The sequence below is a fragment of the Chlamydotis macqueenii genome, chromosome 1 (genome assembly GCF_036417535.1).
Source record: "Chlamydotis macqueenii isolate bChlMac1 chromosome 1, bChlMac1.mat, whole genome shotgun sequence".
NCBI lineage: Eukaryota > Metazoa > Chordata > Aves > Otidiformes > Otididae > Chlamydotis > Chlamydotis macqueenii.
Window position 1 is genome coordinate 98,087,494 of NC_141556.1, and position 16,486 is coordinate 98,103,979.

The 16,486-nt window shown below is 39.4% G+C and overlaps 1 protein-coding gene across 1 annotated transcript in view; it reads left to right on the forward strand.

Annotated features, from left to right (window-relative positions):
• Positions 1–326: 326 nt before the first annotated feature.
• TMPRSS7 (transmembrane serine protease 7) overlaps positions 327–16,486 on the forward strand; it is a 33,565-nt gene continuing 17,405 nt past the window's right edge. The window contains exons 1-8 of the mRNA XM_086762874.1: positions 327–413; positions 4,212–4,404; positions 6,418–6,548; positions 9,099–9,166; positions 9,897–10,090; positions 10,978–11,016; positions 14,446–14,674; positions 16,066–16,196. Of these exons, the coding sequence (XP_086619000.1) occupies positions 363–413; positions 4,212–4,404; positions 6,418–6,548; positions 9,099–9,166; positions 9,897–10,090; positions 10,978–11,016; positions 14,446–14,674; positions 16,066–16,196 (1,036 nt within the window). The 5' untranslated portion in view covers positions 327–362. The remainder of the gene's footprint in view (positions 414–4,211; positions 4,405–6,417; positions 6,549–9,098; positions 9,167–9,896; positions 10,091–10,977; positions 11,017–14,445; positions 14,675–16,065; positions 16,197–16,486) is intronic.

Sequence of the window (16,486 nt, forward strand, 5' to 3'; positions counted from 1 at the left end):
AATTTTGTGAAGTTTTAGTGATAGATCATTATGTAATTATATATAAATACATCATAATAGAAAACATGCTATTTTGTTTTAACAAGTTGGAGTCTATTTCAGCTTAAAAGGACTATGAAAAGTCTATTTATTCAGTCCAACTTTGATGTCTGAAGTTACTTGATAGCATCCTTCTAATATTCACAAAAGAGCAACAGGGTAGATGAGATTACAATTGGAAACTCATCAGAGTAAATTGATGCCTCTCCTGTTCCTGGACATAACTGTTAGCTGGTTTCAGCTTCAGAAGTAGATGTGGTGCCTGAGAAAAGGCACAAGGCTCTTTTTCAGCTGAGACAAGCAATAAAATTAATTCTGCTGGAATGGATGAAAAAAATGATCACCCAGCAGCTCAACCTGAAGAAGAACTAAGTGTAAGTAGGTGACTTAAGCATTCTTGATTTTTGTACTCTTCTTGACACTGTTCATCACTCTCTTATGATCTAATTCTCAAGTATTAAACTTAACATCTCAGATTTGTTATAACTTTCTGGTTTGTAACTTAATCAGAAAATGCCAGCATGTGTTTGTATACCTTCAAATTGCTAGTAACATGTATTTTCAGACAATTGAAATGGTGGGAATGCCAGTGTGACAACAGGAAAAGCTTATATTGGTATCACGACAAAATAAAATCCAAAAAGAGATCGATTTCTAGGCAACAAAGGCAACATTGAAGTAGGTAAAAGGTTTTGCTTTTCCCTGGGAAGGTACAAAAGGGGATTATTGCATAAGCATTAATTCATGATAAAGAAGCTATTAAATAATTCAGTGTATGGTGATAATCAAAATCCATTTTTAGCTGGAAACCAATTTGAGAGCAGAGAACTAAGTTGCAGTAGAGAGGAAAGCCTAATTAAAAATTGTGATCCATATTGAGGAAAGGGATCCGCTTAATTTTGCCTTTATTTTTCTTACTAAGAAGTGTTTATGGTAAACTAATTTTAAAATGTAGAGCATAGCATTCTGTATTCCTGTAAATCTTGTGTAATAGAGAACTTTGCTGGGCAAGCCTTGATACATGAAATGCATTTTAAAAAAATAGAATTAGAATTGCAGTAGATGCAACGGGGACACTAGTTGTTTCAACTTATAGTCCAGTGATGTCAATCTTGACTAGTCTTCAACAATCCTTGATAGGAATTTTGTATCTAATTTTCAAGAATAAATCTATCTGGTTAGATCTACAGTTACAAACAGGAATGACATGGGAAAACTTAAATATAAAATATTCTCAGGGGAACATTGATGAAAGTGGCCCAGATTTTAGATGTCAGAACTGAGTATTCTGTCTTATTGAACACATGGGTGTATAAGGCAGCTTTACATGACAGAGTAGAGCTTTAAACAAGCAGATAAGCAATTTGGTTTTCATTCTTAAATAGAACTATACTCTGTAAGTTTTTTTTCAAAAAATACGGAAAACAGGCAAATTCAGTTCTTCCTGAGAACATCCAAAAAAAAGTGCAGTTAATCACCTAGATCGTAGAATCATAGAACGGTTAGGGTTGGAAGAGACGTTCAAAGGTCATCTAGTCCAACCCCCTACAAGGAGCAGGGACATCTCCAACCAGATCAGGTTGCTCAGAGCCCCATCCAACCTGGCCTTGAATGTCTCCAGGGGTGGGGCATCCACCACCGCTCTGGCCAACCTGTTCCAGTGTTCCACCACCCTCAGTGTAAAAAAATTTTTTCCTAATATCTAATCTGAATCTACCTTCTTCTAGTTTAAAACCATTACCCCTTGTCCTATTGCAAGATGCCATACTGAAGAGTTTTTCCCATTCTTTCATGTAGGTCCCCTTTAGGTATTGGAAGGCCACTATAAGGTCTCCCTGGAGCCTTCTCTTCTCCCGGCTGAACAGCCCCAACTCTCTCAGCTTGTCTTCATAGGAGAGGTGCTCCAGCCCTCTGATCATCTTTGTGGCCCTCCTCCGGGCCCTCTCCAACTGGTCCACATTTTTGGTTTAGTCTTCATCTTTAAAATTGTGAAGATCAGTTTTATCTTTCTATATACGAGCTCCTGAGCCAGATCTTTTTGTCTCAAAGGCTGTTTTGTGCTTCATAGAAGACTTCCCACTAAAACTCCTGATGCTGATGGCTGACTGGTGTTTGTCAACACCTCCAGTAATGGAGAACACACAACTTCCTAAGGCAGCCTCTTCAGAGTTTCCTTCTCACTAGCGTCAACATGGTTTTGGAATATTTTTCTTGAGTGTTCCTTATTGATGTGGTAATACTATGTAACTTACGTTCTAGTTGTGATACAAGGAGGACATTCAAGATTTTTATTTTATAGTTCTGATTTTCATGCAGCTGGGTATCACAGCTGTGCCTGTGTTCATACTAAATGTACTTGGTTGTTAATGTCCTGAGTGGTCCAGGAACTTGCCAGGTAACCTCTGCATAGATGAGACAATGAATTGGCTTGTGAAAAGGTGATTAAACCTGTCACTGATCTCACAACAAAGCATTTGACTGTCACAGGACTTCTCCAAGTGGGAATTTTATGAAGTCCCAGAGATTTCCTCAGGCAGCTCTTGCTGTGTCTGCAGCAACTGATAAACATTATTTATATGCTTCAATACATTTATTATCTCCTGCAGAGGAAAATGCCTGGCGGAGTGCCTGGTACAAACAGATTTTCCAGAATGGACCAAACTGTAGATAGATGTTTATAGGAAGTAGAAACTGCTCCTGCAAATGCAGAAATGGTTACTTAGTAGTCTTTTATACCTAGATAAGATGATCAAGAGATATTTTGAATCTAGCTTTAGAAAATCTGGGACTGTTGTTCAAAATAAACTGTAAAGGGGCTCGATATCCGGGTGACGATGTTTTCCAGGTCCCATCCTAGCAAGACCTGTACTTTGTCCTCCTGTTCACTGGAAGTAAATTCTCAGAGGGAGCTGGACATGTGGGAGGAGGATATCTAGGATATCTGTATCCATTGCTCCTCATCCTGAAAGGAAGAAGAGACTTTTTTTTTCTTTTTTTTTTTTTTCTTTTTTTTTTCCCCTGAAGAATGAATGAGTTGAGCCCACTTGTATTGGGATAGTTCTGGTCTAAGAAGAAAACAACTGTTTTTCAAACAGCAGTGACATTTTGACCTTGGGCTCGGAGGAAGCAATGATAGTGTGGTGTCATGGTTTAGCTCCAGTTGGCAACTAAGTACCGTGTGGCCACTCGCTCACTCCTTTCCCCCAGTGAAATAGGGAGGGGAATTTGGGAAAAAGAAAGGTAAAACTTGTTGGTTGGGATAAAAACAGTTAAACAGGACAGCAAAGGAAGAGAAAACAAACAAAAAAAAAAACCTAAGAATAAAAAAAAAAACAATAGTTGCTCATCGCGTGGAACCTGATGCCCAGTTTGCTCCCAAGTAGCAATCCTGTACACTAGTGCCGTTCCCACTTCATATACTGAGCATGATGTCATGTGGTATCAAATATCCCTTTGGCCAGTTTGAATCAGCTGTCCTGGATGTGTCCCCTCCTAGCTTCTTGTGAAAATTGACTCTATTCCAGTTGGAACCAGGACATGTATATCTGCCTGTCTCTTGGTTCTTTAGCAGGGAAATGGCAAGCCATTGTATTGGAAAAAGGATTGACTATTTGAATATCATGCTAACCACTCCCTCCCACTTCACAGAAAGGGAATGAATGACTGAAAATGTGTCTGTTTCTGCACAAAACTTGTGTAAGCATAGCAACTCTTTGGGTCATAAGACACCTTGCTAGGTTATGTCACAAAGCTGTCTGTGAAAAGCTGCTCTTCTGCAGTACTTGTCTCTGTACCCATCTCAGCTGTAGACAGTGCAAGGTAATTCAGCATTGTCTACCCTTTGGACTGAACAGGACTAATTTACGCTAATGAGGGATGCACAAGGATATTAACATTAATTAAAGTTTGGTAACTGTTGCATGGTGAGCTGTTATCATGGGGTATATTGTGCTTTTACGTCCTTATGCAATAGGGACTGGCTATGTTATATCAGCAAGTGTCTGGAAGAAAAGGACCTTACCTTCTGGCTGAAGTTTTAAACTGCTACAAAATTAATGATAATTGTGTGTATGCAGTAACAAATAAATATGTGTGGGAATCTTCTAGTCATGCGTCAGTCAATTGCTGTTAGAAATGTTCCACATTTTTTGCTGTCTTTCACCTTATTTTAGGTAGCCAACATCTCACTCCAAATGGTAGCTGCAGAAGATAAGTTGGCAAAGAGGATTCTGGCAAGAAAAAAACATGACAGATTGAAGAAAAAAGATAAATTGCTGTGGAATTTTCAAAACAAAATAATTCTCTTTACCCTCATTCTGTTCATTTTAGGAGTCGTAACCTGGACATTACTGTGGCTTTTCATTGGTGAGTTGCTAAAAGCTCATGCCAATTTCATACATCACTATCCCCAACAGCACTTTCAGTTGGGTTTAGGATCTCACTTGTCCTGAAGGCTGTCTCTAAAATAAACATGAAACTTATTTAAAGGGGCCTGAAAGAGTTTTGGATGACTTTAAGACTTCAGACGGTTGAATTAACAAGTAATTGGAAGAGCAGGGATAGCTTCTGGCTTTAGGAAGTGTAACTTCTTATTTTAAGTGTTATGCAAAACGGTTTTTTTACATGTGCTAGCTAGTTGCGCAGACCTGACAGTTCCTATGAACTTGTTTCATCAAATTTTGACTTACACTGTGTTTCTTGGGCTGCTGAAGGCCAGGTAAGTTCTTTGTCTGTCATAAAAAAAAATATATTTAAAGAAATTAAAGGGAAGTAAAATATAGAAGGTAAATACTTATTTTAAGACCTGTAAAAAAAAACCACTGGACAGAACAAGAAATTAACACTTCTGTGGGGTGTTTCCTTGTTGCTTGACATGTGTAAGTGAGCAGTAAAAGCTCTGTTCTCCTCTTTAAACCCCAAGTGCTAACATTGCCTAAGATTCCATAGGGATGCTCCAGAATCTAGATGTTGATACTGCCTCCGCTGTGCTGGTTCATTTGCATGGTGATCTCTCATCTTGCATGTAGGGAATAGGTGCTCAATTAACCTTCATATTACGTTACTTGTTGCCGTGGTTTTGTTAGTGAGGGGGGGCCTAAGGTGGTAGCTTCTGTAGGAAACTGCTAGAAGTTGCTCCCCTTTGTTTAGCGGACTCGGCCAGGCCTAGGGTGGACCGGCTGCTGGCCAAGGCTGAGTTGATTGGTAGCAGAATGTTCCGTGATAACGCCTCTGCAATAATGTATTTAAGAAGGGGAAAACAGAAAAAAAAAATAAAAGAGAGAAGGGAAGATGTGAAGAAGCTGAGCGGGGGCAGAGGCGCAGAGGGGGAGGCGCAGGCCTCATGGGCCTTGCAGGCCTCACCCTCTGGCCTCTCGCCAGGTGGCCGACTGGGCCTGACTCGGTCCGGCCCGGCTGCAAGAAATGGAGAGGAGATGAGAAGTGAATAAGATGTAAAAAGATCCTGAGAGGCGTCTGCCAGCCTGTTGTGAGGAACGGCTGCAGATGCCAAGGTCAGTTCAGAAGGAGGGGGAGGCGTAATGCGGCTCCTGGCCAAGATTCCCCTGCAGCCTGTGGTGACGACCATGGTGGAGCAGGTTGTCCCCCTGCAGCCCATGGAGGCCCATGGAGGAGCAGAGATCCACTTGGAGCCCATGAAGGACCCCATACCGGGGGAGGTGGATGCCTGAAGGTGGCTGTGGCTCGTGGAGGGCCCGCTGGGGCAGCCGTTCTGGAGAGACTGCACTCCGTGGAAGAGATGACCCACGCCAGAGCAGTTTCACGAAGGACTGTGGCGTATGGGTGGGACCCCATGCTGGAGCAGGGGAGGAATGTGAGGAGTTCTTCCCCCGACCATGAAGCAGCAATGTAAAACAATGCGTGATGAACTGACTGCAACCCCCATTCCCTCTTCCCCCCTGTGCCGCTCAGGGAGGGGAAGGTAGTAGAGATAATGTTAAGCTCGGGAAGAGGGAGGGGTGGGGGGAGGTTATCTTGTTCTCTGTCTCATTATCCTGCTGTTTGTAGTAATAAATGAATAGTTTTCCCCAAGTCGAGTCTGTTTTGCCTGTGGCGGTAACTTCAAGGATTTCTCCCTGTCCTTATCTCAAACCTCGAGCTGTTTTTCCTTATATTTTCTCTCCCTGTTCTCTCGGAGAGTGGGGGGAGTGAGAGAGAGACTGCGTAGTCTGGTCCTGATCGGGGCTGAACTACGACACTTGTCTAGAACAGTTTGGCTGTGAAAATGTAGTGTTCATCTAGCAGTCCTTGCCACTGTAAGGATGAATGGATTTATTTGGTTTAGAATTTAATCAGAAAAAAAAAATACATTGTTATTTTAAAAAGTAATTGGAGGCTAACTGTCTTCTTTGTTTCTTGCAGTTCAGGCAGAAAACAAAGATGCATTGTATTTTGTTGGACTGTTCCGTGTTGCCAACATAGAGTTTCTCCCAGAATATAGGCAGAAGGAGTCGAAAGAATTCCTCTCTATGGCACAGAACGTGCAGCATGTGGTAAGATGAGTGGGTTGCTTGGCTAGCAAAAAGATCAGAGCTGTGAACAAGAGGTACAACTTTCAGGTGTCATGGAGTCTGCTGTGGTATTCTTCTCCCTGCCACTGGAACACTGTGTATAGAAAGTGGCTATCCGGAGGCAGGAAGGAGCTGAGTGCTTTCATCTTGTTAATCACAAACTGAGTTTTGAAAATGTCTGTTTAACTTTTAGGAAAAATTTTACACATTTCACTCTACAAATCAGAGTCTATGAATAGAACTCTACACGAGCCCTTCAAAACTTAATTGCCACTTTGAGACATTAAACTGATGAAGTCTTTTGCATTTAAATTGGTATTTGCTGCCAGTCTTCTGCCTTAGAGCATCTGTAATTACCCTAGAGCTCTCAAACATATTTACATTTCCTTCTGATACCAGGTATTCTAAAGACCATTATTCTTCCCAAACACCTTGTATCAGTCATAGCAGTAGCACTCTGTTGTAGGCAGTTAAGGCTGCTCTACAGTGGGAAGAGAGAGGTGGAAATATCCATTAAAAGCTGATTTGGTTTGGGGAAGAATAATACTTTAATGTTAGGAAATGCAGCACTGTCCATGTAAGGATTCAAGCAATGGTAAGAAAACTGCTAAGCAAACAAACAAACAAACAAAAAAAATCAGATGTGACCAAGAGATTTTTGAACAATTGCAAAGTTTTTGTCAGATAATATGAACTCATGTTCCTGTTTTCCAGCTCTATCTTTGGTAAGAGGGATGGCTCTTTCCCATGCCGCTGCCTCCCCCTCCCAAAACGGTGGATCATGAAAGACTTGAAAGCAGACAGTGTAGTTTTCCTAGTCCTGCACATTAGTGACTGATGTGCTCTTAGGCAGGGGTGACATAACCAGCGCAGAAGGTGTCCTTTCCCCACTCTCTGTGGAGCAGCTCCATCCTGCCATTGCCGCACATAGTGGAGAGAGGTGGTAGCAGATGTGAACTGCCAGTGCTGCCACTTCCTACTTGAATGTAACTTGGAAATTACGGTGGTTTTTTTTTTTCTGTAAACTTTGCCTGAACTCACTGACGGATTTTACATTGCTGAAACTGCACTTCTTGATGACATGGCTGTTGACTGAAGTTGATAGTAGGGATGTGGGGGATTTGGAGCTTTGTTTGCTTTTCTCCTTGAAATCCTTTTGTTCATGGCTCCTGGCCCAGAGACCTCCAGACTGGTAGTGGAAGAATATCTCAAGATAGACTCCTTTCCCCTTCGACAGTTAACAGTAATACATAAAATCCCTTATAGCCTAATCTAGAGAAAGAATGTGCTCCACCCATTTTATTTATGGTGGAGGCCCCATCTCTGGAAACATTCAAGGCGAGGCTGGATGAGGCTCTGAGCAACCTGACCTAGTCAGGGATGTCCCTGCTCCTTGCAGGGGGGTTGGACTACATGACCTTTGAAGGTCCCTTCCAACCCTAACCATTCTATGATTCTATGATTTAGGCTCTTAAAATTATTGTTCAAATTTCCTGTGTCAAACACTAAAATTTAGGGACTAATATTAATATAATTTTTATAGCCTTTGCTTAAAAATAATCCATATTACAGTCCCTTGGTCACTAATTTTAACCATTAAGCAGCAGGATAATGTTTGAACAGCTTGAGGTACATGCCACCTTGTGGCTTTACACGTGTGCCTCTTCAAAAAAGAGGAATGAAGGTTGTTGTCACACTGGTATCACCATATACATACGAAGAACTGGAGGAATTGAGAGCTTGCTTTCCCCAAAGGCAGTCCCACAGAATAAAATAAGCAGAGTTTTTCCTTCTCCACATATATTACACTGTGTTTTGGAAAGAAATAGGTTAATACTAAGCTGTTAATGAAGAAAATAGACAGAAACTGAATTGAAATGCAAGAAAATTCCACACAAACATTAGAAAAATTGTGAAGGTGATCAAGCGGAGCAGGTTGTCCAGAGAGGCTGTGGAGTCTCCATTATTGAAGATATTCAGCTGGATGTAGCCTTGAGCAACCTAATGTAGTTGATCCTGTTTTGAGCAGAGGGATTGGTCTAGATGGTCTCCAGAGGCCCCTTCCAATCTTGAGGCCCCTTTCTGTGGTTCTGTGGAAAAAGCTCTGATACATGCTGTTAACTGCAACACACAAAATGTTGAGTACCTGCTTATTTCCTGAAGACTGGCCCTAAGTTTCAGCATCAGGATAGGGAAACCCTCTGTATTTGGAATTTGCTGGGCAAAGAATGTGCATTTTTTTCAAAACCCATGTATTTGGAAAAAGCATTGCTGTACATATCAGCTGGCCATGGGCAGAAGGTTTCATTTTTCCTAGAATATTGGACTTGTTATGAGTGCATTGCAGAGCTGGTCTGTTCATGTCTGATGCTCTGCCTATTTTGGGTGCTGTATGTCTGGAAATGTGTGTAGATTGCATATTCTTGGTGGAAAAAAGGATAATCCTAGGAAAGCCTAGGCGTATAACATCTCTAGGTATGGCTGATTTTCAGAAATGCTAAATCTTCAGTGGCTTAATGCTTTCTCTTTCAGATGAACTTGGTCTACACAACCTCCTCTTTCTCCAAATTTTATAAGCAGTCCACAGTTTCAGAAGTCAGGTAAAACTATGGTTAATGTAATTGTGTTTTTGCTAGGTAGTATATAATATAATGAGTCCACAGGAGAAAACTATTTTTGGTGGTTATAATTTAATCTCTTTGCTATGCACTTTTGCTGATAGTAAAATACACTTATAACCTGTGCCAATTCATTTCACAAATGTAAGTCCAAACTAAGGTCGTATAAGCAGTTCCTTGTCTGTCAGGAGTGTAATCTAAGTTAAAAAGAAATAATGTCTCTAAAGAGATTCAGTGATGCTTTGGCTGACAGGTCACACAGAAGTTTAACCTTTTAAGCATACTGTTAGAGCACAACTCTGTATGATTGGCCAAGTTGCACATATTTTATAAGTAATGTTATTGGTATAAAACTGTTTTCTACTGACAGAAGGAGGAGTAAGTCCCTATACTGCTATAAAGTACACTTACTCTAATATTATGTACACAATTAATGCTAGAGTATTAGTTATGTTGATTTCCATAGATCTCAAAAGTTAGGAGCCTTCAGGAAGTCAGCCTAGTTATGATCCCCAGCCAGGTGTGAGGAGTGCATTTTGGTGTTTGGGGCTTTTTTTTTTAAGGAGTTAAAATACATACAATGTGTCAAAGCAACAAGGCAAGATGGAAATAAGCCATACTCCTAAATTTGTACTTCAGAAGCTTGTGTTGAGAGTCTAGTCTTCAGAAATTTTTCAACATGACGGTAATCTGTAGGACCTTTTTATTTCAGTAACAACAACAATGGAGGCCTCCTTATTCATTTCTGGATCGTATTTGTGGTACCACAGGCAAAAGGTCAAGTGCTGTGTGAGGATTGTGTGGCTGCCATTTTAAAGGATTCCATTCAGACGAGTATCATTAACCGGACCTCAGTGGGAAGTCTTCAGGGCCTCGCAGTCGACATGGACTCCATTGTACTAAGTGGTTAGTATTAGCATTTACCCATATCCTTCAGGAAATACTTTGTTAAGCAAACATTTTTATCCTGGAGTAGCAAAGTCCATAAATAAACCAAAATCTTTATCCAGCATCTTTAGCTTCTAATACTAAAATTATTATAGAAAAAAAAAAAAAAAAAGAAAAGGACAATCAAAAGCAGATTTGTGGTCAAATCAAGGTGCAAAGTATCCCTGTGAACACACTGCAAAACTTCCTTTACTTGGAGTGCTTATGTTCAAATTCAGTAGCTAAGCCTGATACCTTGTAACTAGCTCAGATTTAGATTAGCCTGTGACTTTAAAAGTACAAGAGCATGAGCGTTAAGGTTTCCATGTGGATCAAACTTTAGCCCCTCCATCGAAAGTTAAATTCTTTGTACCTCTTTATTAAAGATTAAGAAGCTGATTATAAGCCTGCCCATTCATTAAACAAGTCCTGGGGAAGAAATCAGCAAAGTATCTCTTTAATGTAATTAGCTACAAAATATTGTATGATTTTCAGCTCTATGAACGAAAGACAGAACAAGTTTCATTTGAACAACTCTATCATACTGAAAGCTGAAAAAGACTTGCTGGCCAAGAGTGAGAAAATTACTTCCTGGGTACCTCTGTTTCAGTCCTTCAATTAAATTTGACTGCTTAATTGACATCCAGTCTCTTCTTGCATCAGGCTAAGTTGTCTGGGGACATGATACCTCCAAAGCTGCTTGCAAAATTTGCAGAAATGAAGGGGGCTTCGGCAGCCTCCCTTGTTGAGACAGCTATTTTGTCCCATGTGTTTAGTGTTATGATTAAAGAAGTGTGATTGAATTAAATCCTGAACTCTGGATTTTGGGAAAATGAGAAGACTCACACAACTCTCTTTCTGTGCAGCAGGTCTTCGGTCAGATTATTGGTCAACAACAGGAACAGGTAATTCACAATTTTGGCAGCTTCTTGGCAGAGGAAAGGTAGAGAACAAAGCTTTTTAGTTCATGTCTCGCACTCAAAGATACTGTTCAGTATTAAATTAAGAGTGTTAAATTCAGCCTTGGCATTTATGTCCTGAATTGCTATAAAAGTGACCAAGAGGCTTGCATGTGACAAATACATAAACTATCTGCCTTTAATCTGACTGGTAAATTTTTTATATATACTTGGTGACATGATAGGAAATAAACTAAGTCAGTTAGTTGTTTACTATTCACTCTGTGTAGAAGACAAGATTAGGCTTTTCTAAACTGAGCAGTGTTGAATTTAAATCTATTTATTAGCTTTTGAGATAAACAATAGCAGGGTTTTTGTCCATCCTCCTTTATCCTCCTTTATTCCCTTTTCTCCAAGGCTAATGATGAGTTTTTCTTTTGAATTAATTCCCTGGCAGAAATTAGTTTAAGCAGTTCAGTTTTGCCAGGGTTATGGGAGACACTACTCATAAGTCTGCTTTGTTTCATGTTGTAAATATCCCAGTAGGATTCTTTGGCAGTGTGCGGAGAATTTACAAGCAGTTTAAAAGTACAACATATCTACGTTCACTGGTATGTGGAGCAGGTAGCTAGAAAAAAACGTGCTACTAGGCTTAGCAATAGTATGCTCATCGCTTTTGATGGAGGCACCTGGTAAGTCTCTATTGGGCCAGCAGTTGTCAATCACATAGGGATGTATCAGCCTCCTTTGTTCCTCAACACAGGCTTACTTTTAATCTTGTGAAATTGCACCCTTTCAGGTTTTTTTTTAAGGGCTTTATACCTTTCCATGTCTGTATTTGTCTTTTCTGAGACATTAACTTGTACTATTTCAACAGTTACATTTCTATCTGTGATTTCCCCTTCTTGCAAGGTTTTAGTTTGCGTGTTTTCTCAGAGTTCAACAATTAATTTTGTCAATGCAGCCAAGTTAAGGTCTACTAGTACTGCTGTCCACAGATGGACTTTGGGTCATGAACCCTGGGCCGTGATTTGCAGTCCTTAGATTGATATCATAACATAATTTCTCAAAATTCAAGTCAAGTTTGCTACAGCATTCACTTTCTCAAAACCTTTCCTGACTTAAACTGCAAAGAATAGCAGTATCGGCATTTGTCACATCTCCTTATGTGCGTTTTAATTATAGAAAAGAATTTCATGCATTGGTGCTTGCTCGTATAGTAATTTCATCTCGCAGTTCAGTGTTCCAGGGCAGAGCAATTAGCACAGTCAGATCTTATGTTTCAATTTATTCCAGAGTGCGTTCCCTAAAGGAGAAGCAAATAACAACAGTGCAATACAAATATTGATTCTAAGGCTTGTTTTAGGACTTACATGGTATCTTTCACACAAAGGGAGAAGGATTACTTGCCATATTCTAGACATGTTTCAGAGATTTAGTGTAGTTAACCACAGGTGGCAACTGGTGTCTATGAGAAGTGTAGTGCTAGTATGCAATGAAGTTGCAGGGGAAAAACAACAACATGGATTACCACAGGAGCTGAGAAAGTCTTATATTGGTGCAATATCATTTGTTGGGGTACTTTAAGTATATCTGTTTAGGACTATAGAATATGGTGCAGAGGTTAATGTAGGAAGATGCAAGGAAGGTGCATCTCCTAGTCGTATTCTGAGAGCAATGGATTTACTTTGGCATGAAGATGCACCTAGTTATTAGTCCAGGCACTGCACTGGAGTGCGGGTTTATTGAAGAATGAGTTGGAGAAGGGACATGTAGAGATTCAGCTGATGCGAGTGACTTGCATTATCATGGTATCTGGCTATGTAGGGTCTGCTTGGATAAAGATTATATCCAGCTTTGGTTTCAAACTGGTATGCTTGCATTACTTCTAGTTCCAGAAGCAGCTCAGAGATCTCTGCATCATGCTTCTCATCAGCAGTGAGCTTGTCACATTATTAACTGCTTAGTAGAAATAATAGTAGTCACGTAATTCTAAAGATTATGATCAAAGCTGGCTTTGTTAGGGGCGAGTAAATAAGCACAAATAACTATTATAAAAACGCATGTTACTGGGAAGAGACAAGAACAAGAAGGAAGAACAATGGCTCAACCAAAGATTTAAATAGTTATAACTGTAATTCAGTTGAACAGTAATTCAGTTGAACAGTATGTGACCCTTACAGATTGTTCATGAACATTCATAGCATTAGTTTCGAGGTTGTAAATTAGAAGTGGAAGTCAGACAAAGCCTGCCACTTCCTGTCTCAATTAACTGCTGGTTAAAAGCCAGCATTTAATTTGAGTCAACCATTGATAGTGAACTTTCACAGTACTCTAATTGGTGTTCCATGATAGTAACTATTTCAGAGACTTGTCTTTTTAACAAGTAGAAATTAATGCAAATATTTACTTTGGATCTTATTCTCCCTAATTTGCATTTTCCTCCTTCTCACCTTTCAAAGAGCTATGTTAAGGGTTGTAGATATGACCAAACAAAAAATCCATAAGCTTTTTGCTGAACGGGAACTGCAATATAGAATGGAAATAAAGACCTCAATATGTTTGACTTGAAAGCAACAATTGTTTCAGCTTAATTGGAAAATTGGTTATAAGTAGGGTAGTTTTCTGGTGATTCTTATCTAAATTATGACACAGCCTTTTTTGCCCCCCGCCCTTTTTTTTTTTTTATTTAATAAGTGTTTTGTAGGCTAGGCTGTATTGCTTCCAGTTCATGGTACTTCCATTTCTACTAACGACTTCTAATGCTGCAAAAGTTTTCAAGACTTGATGGACAAACTCCAGGTCTGAATTAATTTTGACCCTGCTTTGAGCAGGGCGTTGAACAAGAAAGGTCCTAGCATCCCTTCCAACCTGAATGAATTTGTGACTCCGAATTTAATGGCAGCAGTTACAGCTCATTTCACAATAAAACATTGAGAAGCTTGATGTTTGAACAAGAGTCTAAAAACCCCAGAGTTAACACAAAAATGTCGCTTGATTTTTATTTTGTTTTTATGTTATTAATTATAAATATTCTAATGTCTGTAGGGGCAAGCAGTTGATTTCTGCCTTGATGAACTGATTAACTGCCTTAATAATTATTTCGGAGCTCTGTCCTCTGGGAGCTCCACAGATCTTTAACTACGAATACCTGTTGTACAAACTGGCAGTACTTTTGTGCAAATGCCCTGCAAGGACTTATTTACAACACTGTTTTAGATGTTCTGTAGCTTTATGAATAGATTTGTCCTTGGCTACATACTTGTATCTAAGATGCAAAGAGTGGCATAGACTACTCTGTTTTCATGTTTAGCTATGCTCTCATGTGTTTCTTTAGTTTAATATTATTTTTAGGAATTTTATTTTTTTGTAGTCCATGAGGATTTAACTGTTTTGTGGCAAGTGTCCAATGTTGAAAATGTGACATTTCCACAGGAACAAATTGTATGTATGATCTGTATGCTGATCACCTACATGAGCACTTTCCTCTGGACATCCATGCTACCTCAGGGGGGACAATCTGCTATTTTAAGCTAATTGCATCAGTGGGCCATCTTATTCGTCTTTCAATAGTATCCCTTCAGATTGAAGCAGATAACTGCATCACTGACTCGCTAACCATTTATGACACTCTGATGCCAATCAAACATAAGATACTGTACCGGTGAGTATAAATTTTCATTGAGAATTCATTGACAATCTCTTGGAGGGATTTTTTTAATTTTTTTTCCTCTGTAGCTTTGTCAACTGCATTTTTGGTGGGTTTTGGTTTGTTCTGTTAAAATACTCTCATCCTCATGCGTTATGCACACATCTGGCAAAATACTTTTTTTTTTAATGAAAGTGGAAAAGTTGATCTTTCTAACAAAATAAACTCTTATAAATTCTTTAAATTCTTTTTTATTCTTCAACTGGAGTGCATCTTCACCTAACTGCAAAACTGTGAGAAGTTCACACATTACTGGGTGGAATTTTCTGTTTCTTACCAGGAAACAGATGCTAACTGAAAGAATACTTCAAAATTTCCTCCTCTAAGCAAATTTTTCTTCTGTGTGAGGATAGTGCTTTTCATAGAAAGACTGAAGCTCTAAAATTAAGTCTCGTGATTCTTTGGATACTTACCGTCACTCACCAGTTTAGCTGTTCTATTTGAGTAGTTTAGAGGGTTATTAAAAGCCAGAGTTGAAGCTCTGATGGGTTGAGGGACATAGGCTAGTTTGGTTTTTTTTTTTTAATTACTTTTCTGTTTTTTCTCTCTTTAATGATCCAGTAGGCTTGTTTGGGGATTTCTTGTTTGAAATTCTGAAGACAGCACCTCCATCAAGTAGATGAAGAGCTCAGTGGTTTGACCCCCACAATGCTTTTCTCTGTGCTGTCAGTGCTCTCAAAAAAAGAGCACTGGCTTTTCAGTCCTCTCTGAGATCTGTCCTCTGGTAATCTGAATCACACTCTGACTTGTCTATAAAACAGCAGATGGTGTTCACGTAGTTGTTAGTATCTGTAGAGGACTGAGTATGTCTGCTAGGTAGTGCATATGGAAAGGTTTTCTTTTCTTTTTTTTTTTTCTTTTTTTTTTTTCTTTTTTTTTTTAATAACACTAGTTGTTTGACTCAGGTTCTTCATTTCTGACTTGAAGAATAACTCACTTGTTCTTTCCCACTCCCTAACCCCAAGCTAAATCTGTTTGTCTAATAAAATACATTTTCTCTTTCTGAAGGCCTTTTTTTTACTATTGGCTTCATTCATTTTTGCTTGCCTGAAAGTCAGTATTATCTCCTAGAGCTATCACTCAATCTTCCTTTCAATGTTTGCAATTTCTTTTTTTTTTTTTTGTAAGAATTGACTTTCCAATACTGAGTTTCTAACTGGCCTTGTAACAGATACTTTTGTGTGTAAGAACATAGAGTTTTTACTAGGCTTTGAAGTAGGTAAGCTCTGCACTAGTGGAAAATTTATGCACAGAATGAGAGCAATGTGTTGGGGTTTTGTTCTGGGTTTTGTTTGTTTGGTTTTTACTGGTCGCTTAAGTATGTACTCTCCTCTCTTCCTCCTCAGAGCTTGTGAACCAGCCGATTCATTGGTGTCACTTGTGTCCACAAATAATCTCATGCTGGTAATGTTTAAGGCTGCACAAATAAAGGAACAGAAGGAATTCCACGGCTATTTTGAGGTCATTACACAGGAAAGTAGGTTTGTTCTGTGTTCAGAAATGTGTTTACTGTATGGTTTCTGTCTAAGATCCCAAAGTGGCTGTCATGTTCCTATTCTTTCTCCTATGGATAAATGAATCCTGTATCTCAGTTTCCTTTTTTCCACATAAGTGTCTCTCCTTCATCTCCTCTGAATTTACTGAGTGTCTGCCTTTCTCTTCAGTAATTTAATCTGTGCAGATCAGCTGTTCTTAAGTGAAATATGAAAGTAGAACAGAATTCAGTCGGTCGGGACTACAATATGCCGGTAGATGGAGTTGTTATTC